This window comes from Sceloporus occidentalis, unplaced genomic scaffold (genome assembly GCF_023333645.1).
Source record: "Sceloporus occidentalis isolate IW3139 unplaced genomic scaffold, rSceOcc1.0.p SCAF_4, whole genome shotgun sequence".
NCBI classification, from domain to species: domain Eukaryota; kingdom Metazoa; phylum Chordata; class Lepidosauria; order Squamata; family Phrynosomatidae; genus Sceloporus; species Sceloporus occidentalis.
Genome location: NW_028316984.1, coordinates 73,512,020 through 73,527,493, shown reverse-complemented (window position 1 = coordinate 73,527,493; position 15,474 = coordinate 73,512,020). Strand labels below are relative to the sequence as shown.

General features: G+C 39.4%; 1 protein-coding gene across 2 annotated transcripts in view; it reads right to left on the bottom strand.

The window, feature by feature from the left end:
• LOC149313993 (contactin-associated protein-like 5) overlaps positions 1 to 15,474 on the bottom strand; it is a 508,214-nt gene that overhangs the window by 150,479 nt on the left and 342,261 nt on the right. For both annotated transcript variants that reach the window (XM_089520319.1, XM_089520320.1), the window contains exon 12: positions 14,612 to 14,731. In XM_089520319.1, the coding sequence (XP_089376445.1) occupies positions 14,612 to 14,731 (120 nt within the window). The remainder of the gene's footprint in view (positions 1 to 14,611; positions 14,732 to 15,474) is intronic.

The following is a 15,474-nucleotide window of genomic DNA, read 5'->3' as shown; positions in this document are numbered from 1 at the left end:
AGTTACTGTCTATGGTGCAGGTGGGGCACCATGGGGAAGCAACTGTGAATGCTTTCCAACATAGCAAAGAGAGAGAAAAGATGATGATATTGTACACAGTGAGATAGGTGTTTAGGTTTATAAAAATGAGAAATAAAAAGATCAACCAGACATTGATGGTCAGCAATTGAACTGGCTAAAGGACTGATGACTTTAAAAAAAGCAGAATAAAGTCTAAGCCAGTGGGTTTCAAACTAAGGGACAGGACCCCCTGGGGGCATGAGAGTTGCTCAAGGAAGGCACAAGATATGGAGTCCCTGAATTTATTTCTATTTATTTAAATAAAACTGTTCTAATTTGAGCAATGTGGGCCTGGTACATACGGGCGGGAAGTGGCATCCTGGCGGGGATTCTAGGGTTCAGGAGCCTAGTCCATATGGATGCTGCAATCATGGTGGCCTCCCATCCACGTGGGGGCCGCCATGATGACACAAGCGCGGCGCAGCATCTGCATGCCGCAGCACCATGCTTGCTTCATCAACGTGCGCCAGGGAGCCAATGGCACCTGGACAGCATCGCCGAAAAGAGCTGCATTTCTCAGCTCCTTTTTAGGGAGGGTCGTTGTTGCGGCCATGTGGTTGCCATGGCAATGATTCGAGGCAGAAAGGGGCGGCATCTCACCATCTCTTCCTGCCCGTCTGTACCGGATCATTATTTCCTTATAAAATCTTAAGATATGAATATATATGAATCTGCAAATGAAAATACACTAAGTGAGCTAAATATTTTTACTCCTATAGTACATCAAGCAGGAAGTGGGGATGTCCACATGTAAAGGGGTAAAAAGTTTGAAAACCACTAGTGGAAGCATATCCTCCACTACACCCATTAAAAGGATGAACGTGAACTCTAAGATAAAGACAAAGATTACAGTTATTACAGTCTTAAGCCAACAAAAGAGCTACAAGCTATACAATACTGTATAGGTATTGCATATACTTAGATGCTGTGTGCCAAAAAATTCTAGATCCATAAATTTGATCAGGCAAACACAGAGCTTAACCAAACCCTAACCAGACTCTATCTGTTCTACAAACAAATAGGAAAAAATAGAAGGGTACAGCTGAAGGTAGTCATTTTGTTGAATCAATTAATTCATAGCTGAAAACTCAAAACAAATTCAAAACAACCCTCTTCCTGTAGAGAATCAATGTGCAAACCTCAAACTGATTGAATCCATGGACAGCTCTAAATCCAAACAAAACGGGCAACCTCAAGAAGTTACTCTCTCTCTCTCTCTCTCTCTTTCTCTCTCACACACAAACAAACATTCTTTCAGAAAAATCACATTCATTTATTTACATAAATCCAATTGTTGGTTGCATTTGGACTAGGGCCATTGGACTGTTGGAATTTACATAAGTGTTTACTTCCTGGAGCCAGCATGGTGTACTGTAGTTGTCTGAGTGGTAGGTTAAGACTCCAGGAGACTAGGGTTCAAATCCTTTCTCAGCCTTGGAAACCCACTGGGTGACCTTGGGCAAATCACTCTCTCTCAGCCTTAGAAGAAGGCAATGACAAACCCACTATCAGCAAATTCTGCCAGGAAAACTCTGTGATAGGGTCACCTTAGGTTCACCATAAGTCAGAAATGACAATAATAAATTTACTTACTGTTTCTATTGATTTAATTGGTCTATTCTAGTTGGGACTAACAATTTTATTTTGTCCACAGACAACCCATTTTCACCTACCTGTTGACTCATTAAAAGGTACATTTGACCTCACCTCATTTATACACAATCACACTCAATGGATTTCTTCTCATCTGCACATGCACACTTTCCTACAATCCCATCTCCCTCCATTCTCATTCTCTCCCTCCCTCCTCCAGCTCACTCACACACATGCCCACAAACCTAAAATCTAACTTTTGTGGCAAATGTAGCTCGGACTATCTTCTCTATTCTGTATATAGACGCCCAAACTGGCTGTACTGATATATCTCACATAGTCCCCAGCCGTACCAAACAGAAATGCAAACTAGAAGCCACAGCTCCATTCTAATCAGGTTGAAAAGTGTGACCCGAGAAGTGGGGGAGAGGAGGAACAACAACAACAACAAACAGAAAAGGATAGTATTTAACTAGTGTCCTGTATTCAGTTGCAGCAGTGCCTGATCTCTGCTTGTTCAGTTCCCTTGTACTTAGTTTTAGCTACCAAAATAGGAGAAGATAATGCTCTCTATTCATCCCCAACCCTGTTTTCTGAATAATGTAAAATAGGTTATACTATCTTTCACAAAACCTGGAAAGATGGCACTGATGTTTGATAGCCTCTAGCTGTTATGGCAAATCAAGCTATATTTTAGGAAGAATTGACTAGAGCAAAATATACCTTTACATATGATTTTCTTTCACATGTATGCATTCCTATTAATATTGGCTGCTAATATAGCTATGAGATGTAGCTGTCACAGTCTCTCATCTAACCTCACCTTCAGTGGTAGCCCACCCCAAACCCAGCCATTTCCTGGATGAAGAGTAAAGGGAGCAGGTGATGTCACTGCTTTGTGGCTAGTTTTAGGAAAAGAGCTGGATGCTTGTCTGCTGATCTTACACTCTCAGGAAATGGGTTGTGTTTGGGGGACTGGACTACTGCTAAGACAAGTTGAGTTTGGATGGGGATTTTGGTTGTTGCAAAATCAGTATTGAATTTCAACCTCCTCAATCTCCAAAAAAGTCAGCTGCAGGGCCACTGATCTAATGAATACCATTGTAATTCACTGACAGAATGACAGCTATATGTGTGATGGGGGCCAAATTTTATTCCACATTTTACATTTCTTACTGTATCTATACAGGATGAGTCTCACTTATTTGGAATTCTGAAATTTTAAATACTCCAAAATCCCAAACTGTCTATATGGTTTGTGTTTCAAACACCAAATTATGGGGAAAAAATGTTATGTACAAAATTACCTTCAGGCTTTGTATAAGGTGTATATAGGAATCTAAATGAATTTCATGTTCAGACTTGGGTCCCATATCCAAATTATGCATGTGCAAATATTTCAAACTCCAAAAAACCCCCACCAAAAACAAAAGCAAAACTTAAATCCAAAACACTTGTGGTCTCAAGCATTTTGTATAAAGGAGACTCAACCTGTATCTTTCTATATCTATTTCTACCTCTCTATATATATTTTGGGAAAGTGGCACTAGAGGCTGGTGGTTCCTCTGCAAATAAGGTGTTGATTCTGTTGTGAACTTTGAAAGAGGCATTGAGCTCTGTCCCAAAGACAGATTCAGTTGCTTTAAAGTTCAGACTAAAATACAGGGCATATTCAACACCTGAGCCATCGGTCTTCATTGGGAATCAGTCATTCAAATGAAATTGAAGTGTTTTCTTCCTTGTTGCACTCCTAATGCTGCCTCTGGCCAAGAAACATGAAAACCATATTTTAACAATCTAAGCAATAAAAAAAAAAATGATGGAAGACTTTTTCATCTGTGACAGGTCTCCTATATCTGTCTCCCATGAATGATTTAATAGTTACTATTCTTTCCTACCATTATCATTACATATATACATGTGTGTGTACGTGCACGCGCACACACACATTCGGTTCTTTTCCTGTCCTTAGGTGATCTGGATTCTAGTGTGTAATCTTTCTAATCTTTTGCTTCCCAAATTCAATTAGATCTTCTGGCAATGATAAATATGAATAGAAGTCGCACATTACAGGTTTAGAATGAAAAGCAGACATGGTGACTGCCAGTACTGTTCTCTAATTGGGTTTTGTGGCAATTCAAGAGGGATTTGGGGAGGGAGAAAAAGCCAATGTATGCTAACTTTTAAAAGGTATTTGCTAAAGAGCCTCTGACAACATTTCCCACTTTACCAGTGGGAGTTGTGGCTTACTGTGCTACTTGAAAGCCTCTTGGTGAGCCATCCTCTTTAAGATAAAGATACCTGCCACTCTGCATATCACTAAAGCGGCACATAAAATGTTTTTAAAAGCCAGAGAAAAGGACCCAACCATGGTAAAAACACAGGGATAACAAGTTTATTTGGTGTCAAATGGATCAACTGACAGCTACAAATGATCATTCTCTTTTATTCCCAACAGAAATAATCTTGTCAGTGCCTCATGTGCTCTGTACGTAGGAAAATTCATTTAGAGTAACCTGTAACTTATATTTTATAGACTCACTTAATATAAAACGCTAAGTTGCTGTGAAAGCCACAGAGGAAAGAAAATAAAAGTGAGGAAATAGACAATGCTCTTAGTATGGGTTGGTTTCTCAGAAGCCAAAAAACAAGGGTTTGTATAGATATCTTAACACATGGGAACATGCCAGAATTTAGAAGGAAACATTTGCAATGCACTTTCCTTCCACAAAATTGACTCTTTATAAGTTGACAGTAAATTATATCACATGCACAAAATGGTTCACTGCTGGACTAGGAACGTTCACTACAGCACATTTCCAAACATATCTACTCAGAAGTAAAATGCATTGAGCTCAAAAGTGTTTTATCCCAAACAGGTCTGTACAGGATTGCAGTTTAAGGAGGCCAACAACAGGGTTCTTTGAGTTCAAATCACAATCATAATAATACTGAATTCTGCACTGAGAAAATCTAGAGTCTGTGCCCTGTGTAAATTGTGAAGGTCAAACAGATTTGCATAAAGTTTCTCATTTTTTTCATAACTTATTCTGTTTCTGTCACACAGGAAAAAGAGCAAAGAGCTATATTATTCCCTGAAGCTCTACTCCCTATCTGTTGGGAATCAATTTTAGGTTTTCCCCCCTCTCTTTTCTCCTTTGCGATATGTCACCTTTCTTTGCAGGTCAAATATGATTTGTTTTAAAAGAAAAATAGGGTTTCAAAAGAGTTTATCTCCCCCTGCCCCCAAAGACCATGTATTACTCTTTTTCTTTGCTTCCATGGAAGCAATCCATATATGTAATCCTGGTAAAGAGTCCGTTATTTTTATTTGCACAGACGGAAAAAAAAATTAGAGGGAAAACCCAAATTGGTTTTTTGTGGGTTTTTCGGGCTATGTGGCCATGTTCTAGAAGAGTTTCTTCCTGATGTTTTGTCGGCATCTGTGGCTGGCATCTTCAGAGAATGCTTGCCTGGAAAGCACTTGGGTATATATATTGTGTGACCTGGAAAGGCAGGAGTGATTTGCATGTATATTGTTCTGTTGCTAATGGCAGGCCTCAGGGTGGGAGGGTCTGCAAAAGAGATTAGTGTCTGCTTGCTTAGTGCTCATTGTCTGCTGGGAGAGTTCTCATTTGCATTTGTTGAGTCTTTATCTTGCTATTTTTCAAGACTGGTAGCCAAACCTTGTTTGCTTTAAGGTTTCCTCTTTCCTGTTGAAATTGTCCAGGTGTTTGTGGATTTCAATGGCTTCCCTATGCATCCTGACATGGTAGTGGTTGGCATGGTCCAGAATTTCAGTGTTTTCAAACAGTATTTTATGCCCAGGATGGTTTATAACATGTTCTGCTACTGCTGATTTTTCTGGCTGGCTCAGTTTGCAGTGTCTCTCGTGTTCCTTGATTCTTGTTTGCACATTGCGTTTGGTGGTCTCTATGGAGACTTTTCCACAGCTGCATGGTATGCGGTAAACTCCTGTGGCTGTGAGAGGGTCTCTCTGGTCCTTGGCTGAATGAAGCATTTGCTGGATTTTCTTCATTGGTTTGCAAATCATTTGAAGGTTGTGCTTCCTCACCCGAAACCCCCACAAAAAACCATGGATGCCAGCCATGAAAGCCTTCGACTTTACAAAATCCAAATTATTTTTTGGGCTTTTGCTTTACTTATTCCTCACAGCAAGGATATCAATTTTTTGGGCATTTTTGCAGTTGTTTCTTCTTTTATCTCCTGCTTTATATGCTCCCTAGCATGAGGAATTTAAAACTCTGCATACTTTTGGGCCACATTTTTGGGTTTTGGCCACTTGTGATTTTGTTTTCCTTCATGGATAAGTACACTATTGTTCCTCCTCCTGATCCTCCTCATACATTTTGATAGTTGAAAGAGTGCTTTTCTACCATCTAAAAAGACTATGTCCTCCTCTATCTGCTTGTAGATAAAGTATCAAACCTCAGTAAACTTCAATTCTTTATTTTTGAAGGAATTAATAAGCTCTTCTGAGGTTGCAGGTGCTGGTCCAATGTAAGGCACTTTTGCCTTAGAAATAATTGCTCAAAGAGCATGGCCAAATAGGCTGTGATTCGTAGGATATGTAAACAAGCCTTGGTTTCATTCCTCGTTTCAATAAACATGGAAGAACATTATCACATTTATGTCCTATTTTTTCTCTCTCCATTGACTCTAATTAATTAGGTCTCCCTGGAGTTGCTAGTGTGCAGCAAGAATGGGGGGGAAAAACAGCTTTCCATACAAGGTTTCTCCTCTCCCTCCTCTCTCAACACACTTGGCTTTATTTTTTCATTACACTCTTGGATAAGTTTCAGACCAGGCTCAGGTAAAGCAGGTGAAGGACAGCTAATGTTCTTTGCCTAACCGCAGACCCGGAAAGGTTAAATTAAGCCAGCAAAACCCAAATATCCTAAGTGCTTGTTAAATTATCTTGCAATGCATAGGGCACAATGTTCAGTTCCACCCTTGCTGCTGCTTTATGTCTTAGCAGCTATTTAATGGCCCAGTTTATTAAAAGGTTGTGGTGTGCAGAGAGCCCTGAGGGATGGCCCTATAAAATAGACATTTTGTGTAAATCTTACATATCTAAGTCTATTTCTTTTCTGATCTATTGCCTGATGAAACGAAGGACAGAGCAGTTCTCATCTTTACCTTGCATGTTCTGGTTTCTTTTTCTTGCTTTTGGCTGATAAGTCTTCCTTTCCCTTTCACTGAATTTGCAGCATGGATAAAAAGTACCATAGTTTTCAAGGAACTAGCTGCATTCTGCATTCCCGGCACATAGGGTGTGTGATCAAATGCTGTCTTTTAAGAACATGAGAACCACCCTCATGAGTAAACTTACATAGCCCAAGACTGCACATAGACAATGTCTGCGAGCAAAGATTAAAGGCGATCAAGCTGTCAGTACCAGTGTGTTGCCAATGACTTCCCTGGAGACCAAAAAGAAGCACAAGTTTCCAAGAAGAAACTTGAAGGGCTACAATTCCAGCCTGAGTTTTTGAATCTGTTTTATTTCGAAGGGCAGAAGATGCTTCTAAATCCTGATGCTAAGCAATTAAAACAGTCTTTACCATTTCACTTAAAAACATATAATAGTTATAGAATAAAATGCAAACATGCTTTTAGAAAGTGTTTAGTACATTACTTGTCTTTAAGCTGGACAAAACCAGTTGGGTTGCAAATGAAGTCTTATAAGTTATGTTTCCATTAAATATGGCAAAGTGAACATTGAAAGGGAAACTAAAGACTAAAGATCATCCCAACCCTACTACATTATAAATATTCCTTTTGGGGTCCCCTCCAGAACCCCTCACCCCAGTACCACAAATCTGCTGCCAAACTATTACCTGTTACAGACTGCCAAAATAAAGCTGCTTCGGGTCTCTTTGGAGGTATGCTATTTAAATGATGCATGGGTCCTAATAGTCCGGAAGCTGCACCAAAGCTGCACTCCAGTGCTTAGGAATGGAGTGTGGCTTTGGCGCGACCTCCGGACTCTTAAGACCCATGCATCATTTAAATAGCATACCTCCAAAGAGACCCGAAGCAGCTTTATTTTGGCAGTCTGTAACAGGCCTATATGTTGTAAATGAAAGTTACTACTTCAGTTATGATTTTTGACTGATTTTGAGATAAAAAATAACACTGTGTGGCCCATCAAGAGAGTAAAAATTGTCCCTTGCACCTACAATGACTACTCATGCTAGATTTAGAATTAAATTAATTATTGAAAGTCAAAGTCATTTCATTATATGAGTTGGTCCTTACATGTGATAATGTGTCATGGCTCATAAATTTGGAGATAAGCCTCCCTTGGACAGCAAGAAATGCTAGGAAGTGAAAAGTGGGGCTCTAGGAATGAATACTTAGGCCCTTTCTAGGATAGGTGGAATGACCAATATGAAGGATATTGAGATGTTGGCACTGGGAGTCTTTTTATAATATACAATTACATCATTATGATTCCATTTTAACTGTCATTGCAATTAAATCCTATGAAATCCTGTGATTTGTACTGTGGGAGACACTTTGGCTAATAATTTTAGCAGCCTTCCCTAACTGCAAATCCCAGAATTCCATAGGATAGTACTATGATAATTAAAGGGGAATCATGGTGCTGGAATTGTGTAATGTGAAAGGGCCCTGGATTTGTTTAAATGGCTGTTTTACCAGCTGTTCCACCATTTCATCCTCATTTGTACTGTAGTACTACTTGATACTAATAATGAATGTTTGTGGGTTAGTACAGGATGCCCTATTCTATTATTTTCAAAATCAGTATTGGATTAGTGCTCTGTTCTATAGAATCCTGCATACTACTGCATGGGCATGATTATAAGCAAGGCTCTTTGCCCAGACTGCTCTGGGAACTTTTGGTTTGTGCTGCACTGGGGCCTTAGAGGGTAGAACCGATGGGGAGGGGGTGTTATGTATTGCCAGGTTTGGACAGTTTTGGCAGAGTTCTCTGACAGAGTAGGATAAACATCTCACAAAACTGCAAATCCGAGAATTCCTTAGCATTGAACTATGTTAGCTGAAGCAGTGTTAAACTGCATTAATTTTGTAGTGTGCGTGCAACCCAAAACCTGAAGAACCAAACATATAGACATAGAGAGATTCATGTTAAAGAATCACAGCACAGATAAATGCAGGCATACGCTCTAAAACAAGGACAAAGCTGAAGTCCTTTCGCAGTTCTATCAAAGTTCTGAATAGAATGGCTTGGTACTGGCAGCCTATAAATTAAACTAGGCAAAAGTAAAGGGATTTTGTCCTTTCTTTCCCTCCAACCCCAAAAGTTCTCATTTAGTTCTCATTTTGTATTTGCCTTGTTTGAAATATCCCTGTGGGAAATGATTTTCTCCTGAAAACAAAATTATGTCCCTGTGATTTAGAATGTTTGTCACCAAACAAGATTATTCAGACTGATTAAATTTCATACAAGCCAAACACATGGTAAATGCTACAGGAGCACAAGAGTGAAAAATTGCTCTGCGAAATGATACAATGCATTGTTCGATGGGGCTGGCAATTTTCCCCAAGTCTTTCCCTTAAAACCATGCCTAAGCATGCTATGAACATACTATCCATCATCTGGCTTCCAAATAGTATAATAACTATCCATAATCTAGCTTCCAAATTGTTTATATGGCTATTTGTCTGGGGGGGGGGGGAGGTGCAGAATCCCATGATCTCAGCTAATTTTTCCTAACATACTTTTTGCATTTAGCTTAAGTTATCTGAAGGACCACATGTTTCTCACCCCTTGTACAGAGGATATTGAAACTGAAATGGGGAGACCTGGGTTCAAAACAGCACTGTGTAATGAATCTCGCTTGATAATTGTATGCTGGTTGTTGTCTAAAGCTCAATAGTCTGTCCAGTTTAGCTCAGGAGATTCTGAAGAAAATGGACAGGGTCTTTCCACAGTATTAGCACACATATTCAAAAGGCATTATAAAGTTTGAAAACATCATGATGCGAAATTATCCTAAGCTGTCATTCATTATTTTCTGCAATGACTCCTTTTACTAAACGTGGCTGCTGAAGATACACACACTATTGTGGAAAGCAAGGGTATGTCCTAGAAGGAACAAACTGAATGGCAGCTTATTCTGTGTCGTTTGCCAGAATTCATTTCTCATCACAATATACCTCTGCAATCCTTCCCAACACTGGCCAAGTATTGGCCAGGCTGAGATAACTGTAAGCATCTTACTGTCTTCTGTCTTTTTTTATCCCATTATATTGTTCAGTCCACTTCAATTATATTCACACAAAACACACTAAACAAAAAAGAAAAATCTCTTTAAAAGGGTTATTTCAGCAAATGACATGCAAGTGAACTCAATGCTCTCTCTCTCTCTCTCTCTGTGTGTGTGTGTGTGTGTGTGTGTTTGTGTGTGTATACAGGAGAAGGAGGAGGAGAGGTACTAATAGTCATCATGTGAATTATGTCCTTTTTACTGTAGGCAAAAGGAACTTTCTCTTCACATATTTATAACACAATGATTCCACTTTAACTACTACACCGGCATCCTTTGGAATTCTGGGATTTGCATTTGGAGTATGAAAGGACCCAAAGATGAAACATGGGCTTCTGTCAGTTTTGCAGGCATCAGCTTTAGCCCTACTGAATGAGGAGTGCTATCAGCTCTGTTAGATCCATGCCATCTGTGACCTTGACATTGGCCAAAGAATGCTATTTCCCTAACATGGATGTTGGAATATTTCTTAGTAATGGTTGTCTTTGCTTATTTTGGGTGTGAGCTGGAGAATACTAAATCTATCTGATCAATAGCAGAGAGCTAAATAGATGGAAATAACAGCTAGGTTTTAAATTTATTTCAATGAAAAACTAAACTGTGGCTGATTCTCCATCTCAGGACCATTAGGGACTGTCCTGGTTGAAACCATCAGAACAAACAGCAGAGACTAATGTTTAAAAACTCAATTTCTTTCCCACATGACAGTTTAAGATTGTGTCTATATGGGAGCTCCATAATTTCAACATCAGCCAGCTTCAACACACCCCAAGTTTGCTTTAAGATCAAGCCAGATGAAATAGTTCTAGTTAATGTGAAAGCCTGCTCACTGTTTTTCACTTTTGGGGTAGCCTGATAAAGATATTACCCTTAACAACTGACCTCATCCCTGAAAATATCTGTCTACCCCATCCACATGGCACATTCATCTGACTTGTTTATATTCGGTGTTCTAGTATTTGCTAAATAAATAAATAAATTTCCATTGTTCCCATGCCTGACTCTCTCAAAGACATGAACAACAAGGCTTGCAATAATGGATAAATACCTGGCCAAGTTAAAATTAAGCATTGATCTTGTCATACCAATTTCTAAGTGTTATTGATTTCTTGACCTGTGGTCTAAATCTAACAAAACTGCGACATTGGGAGCATCATAGCAGTAGAATGACTTTCAGCATTGTAACCAAAGTGTTTGGACATTGAAGTTAAGGTGTCATCCTCTTGGGGGCGTGGGGGGTTCATTTTAAACATTCTTCATTTATACAGCAGCAGACCAGGGAGCCAGTACAAGCCATAGGGAGCATGCCTATCAGTTGAAGACTGGAGAAAATAATCAGTACGGCTGATAAATACAAAGAGTGCAATCTATGTGCTGTTAAGGTCAACTCACATGTTCTTTGTAAATACATGTATTTTCCAGCATATTTGCTTCTATCTGTGTCTTTATTTTTGCAGCGTTTCAAGCGTATGTCGTATGTTACCCATACATACAATTCTGAAAGGATTGCCCCAGGCTACTAGGCACTACCATCTGCATATGAAAGGATCACTATGGTGCTCACAGAGCTGTTTTTGCATTACCCACTATGTATGGGATCTTACTTCTTCAGGTGATTATCAAGTATAGTAGACTTAGATATATTTCCCATATCCTGATTTTTCATTTTCCCTTCTCCTCCTTTATGTTTTGAGCTTGCATTCATTGAGTTAGCAAATCATATAGGGCTGGGCAACAATATTACTGCTGGTTTTTTGTGGGTTTTTCGGGCTACGTGGCCATGTTCTAGAAGATTTTCTTCCTGACGTTTCGCCAGCATCTGTGGCTGGCATCTTCAGAGAATACTTGCCTGGAAAAATTGGGTGTATATATACTGTGTGAGCCTGGGAATGCAGGAGTGATTTGCATGTATGTTGTTCTGTGCTGATGGCAGGCCTCAGGCTGGGAGGCTAATGCAAAAGAGGATTAATGTTTGCTAACTGGTGATCATTATCTGCTGGGAAAGTCCCTGACTCTGAGTGGTTTCCCGTTTGCATTTGCTGAGTCCTTATTTTGCTATTCCTCAGGACAAATAGCCAAAGAAATGTGGACATGGGTGACTCACGATAGAGCATAAGGGCATCTCTCTCCATCCTGCCAGATGAAGGTATGCTCCTGACTCAGTCAATCAACAGGCAATAAATAGAGGAATGAACACAAAAAAATTGATAGGCATTTCATTCATCCCCATCACTGTTCCTCAGGTCACTTTTATTTTAGAGAATGGAGAGCAGAAGAACTTGAGCTTAGCTAAACATATCAGGTTCAACCATTTAATCTTGATATTTGTGAAGAGACAACCTCTGTTTTCACAGGCACATCTTGTTAAATATTTGTTACACCTGAATTAAAAACATTCTTAATAATTAACTGGTAAGTGTTTAATTCATGTTACAATGATTGCCTAATTAACTCAAAATGAAAATTTAATCTGAGACATTTCATAGAAGAAAAACAAAGCTGGCCTTTCTGTCCTTGATATTCCAGGATAGTAGAGAGGTGGATATGGTTCCTCCTCCTCTTCTGTTGCTCTGGGGATTCCCTCTGCCCTACATTCTATTCCTCCTGAATATTAACTACAGTAGGAGAATTTCTAAACCTTAATTGTGGAATTCAAGCAGGTACACTCAAGTTTCAGCTTCCAGTTTCATCCCATCTTTCCCTTGCTCCATGTTAACAAGGTATGTGGATACCCTTTGAGAAACTTGCAAGGAAGCAATTTTGATAAGACACTTTGTATGCATGCAATGTGGTGTGGATATGCACACTTGCATATTAATAAAAGAACCCTTCACCAAAGGACCATTGGGTGTAACAGCCAATGCACACACTTATGTTGGGAACAGGTATCTTCCCTCCACATTCTTTGATGGGAGAGTCTTTGACACAGAGTTTGCAAATGATGATGGACCATATAAATAGATTAAAAAAGCATACACACATTTTCTTGCCATCATCACCATGAAGTTTGCCAGGAGAATCCACCCTGTCCTTTGAGGAGTTTGCCAAAGCTGCTAGGACAGATAGACAAACTAGACCCAAAAGTGGGGCGTCATTTTTCATATAGTTTTCCTAACAGCTTCCTTCCAATGCTTTTTTATTGTCTACTCAGTAGTGGAGATGTAATGGAGGGCCATGGCTCCTCACCCATTTTCATCCATTTTGGTATTTATTAAAATTGTTGTAACACACATCCCCTTTATTCGTTATCTCATTACTCAAATCACTTTCTTTTTAGGTTCTCCAGCTATACTTCCTGTTGTCCTTCAAACTCTTCATAAGAAAAAACAAGATGCAAATCTGTTCTACAGAACAAATCTTTGCCCCCCTGCAGGTCAGTAGCAGGTAGCATCAAATGAGCTAGCGGTTAAATGCTGTAAAAGCCATTATTGCTCAGACAGTAGCTAAAGCACCACAATGATGATACTTGAAGAATTTGATCTTTGTGAATTACACTATAAAATGGTGTAATCCATACTTCACAAACCAATGTGCAGATTGCAGATAAATTGCATACCGGCTTTTACAATTCTTGAATGTTCCAGCACAGATCTAGCTTCTAAGAGCCTATCACAATACATTAAAAAAAAAAAAAACTATTTTGAGAGCAAGTGCTTAAACTATGCATTTAAATCTCTCTATCTCATCCTCATGTTCTCTTTTTCTGTCACTCACTGGAGACAACACACTGAGTAAACACAGAAAAGTGGCATGCATTAGGGATGGATAGAATATTAAAAAATATTTGAAAAAATGGTAAAAAAATATTGAGTGTCAAGAGACTCTGTCAAATGAAAATATTACATTTCCAGAGCTCTACAGCTCTGAACTCTTACTGCATTTCTAGGCTCTAGTAGTGGCTGGTGACTACCATCTGAACAGAGGGGAGCATCTGCACTGGTTATTAGCATGAAATCGAGAAGGTGCTGAACCTATTTGTGAGGGGGGAAGAGTCAGATGCCTGGATAGCATCTTTATGGGCTAAAACTCAGACTGGTTCAATGCCAAACTGATATGAAAACCAACAGCCACCAATCAGTTTGGTAATGCACATACATCTTGACTCTAAACACAACTTTTAAATAAAGCTGCATACAAGATAATTAGATGCAGGTGACTGAACATATTTGAGTATTGCTTGGAAAGGAAATGTTTTGTTTCCCACACAGTAGCTGCATTTTCCCATATAATCTATAAATTGTTTCCCTATCTGCCTTCCACCCATTATAAGCATTATAGAGAAGCAGGACAAGTGCATGCAGCAAAGTACGAGTGAGTTGTGATTCTAGTTGCATGCATGAAATATGGTGTGATCTGTTTGCCCCACAAAAATTCTGAACCTTGTGGTGTTCAATAGGAAAAAGATCTCTGGCTCAGTTTCGCTCATCGGAGATGTTCATGGCACATCTTTCACTTTTTATACAACCTGCTCTTTCACTTTTCATTACAACTCCTTCAGAATATGTCTCGCTTGACATCATCATCATCAACTAAATCCATTAATCCTGTTTTTTTCTTCCAGCTCATTTATATGAGCATAGAAAGATGCAATACTGTAGGTGTTAGGTTCTATATTTTTATAACAATAGCAACAACATTATGACCAGCACTAAATGCAGATGTGATGATGTGGATATCCTTACCTGTTATATTGCAGTAGACTAAAAGTGGTGGAAGTGGACCACTTGCATCAGAATCAATGTGGAAGAAACCAGATGTTTTCCCTTGGTGCCGATAGGCTTCACATGACTGCTCATAAATAGCTGAAATGAAGTGAAATAGATATTTACAGTAAACATAAACTCAGAAATAATATTTTGGCTAGCATGGGGCAATTTAGTGTTATGTCACATAACTGTCTATCTCACTGCATGGTGACTGCTTTTGTGTGGGAAGCCAGTTATCTGCAGTTGATGGCTAAGGAGCGAAGTTGACAATGCCACACACTTGCAACCCCCACCACATTATTGTCAGCTCACAAATGCATGACAACTGCATGGCCAGTTAGCATAGAAAACTGCTTTCCCACATGGACACAGCTGTTGCACAATGAGATTCTAAGCAGCTAGCAAGCCATATTGTGCCACTTTAAACCACCTGCAGATTGTCTTGTTTAGCGGGCAACAAACTAAAGAGTATTTCAGTGGACTTTGTTTGCAGAAGACATTCAACAGGATATCCAGTTTTGCCATCTCACACAGAGGAAAAGGATCTGTATCAATTTCTTTCATTAAAACCATGGTCTTGTCATTCAAGCCCTGTGATTCCCCCCCCCCCCCCAATGTATAATATTCAATCAAAAGCTGGTTTCTCCCAGGAGAGGATTGGAAGTGACATAGCCCCACTGTTCAGTACTTCAGAAATCCTTCTGTTGCAGGGGGCTGTAGTGCTGAAAAGGCAGTTTTTGGGGAACAGCATTGGGAGATATAGCTACTATAATGTAACCCTGTATTTGTATCTTTGTTTCCTCATGCAAGACATCAGCCAAATAGTTAAAAATTAAAAT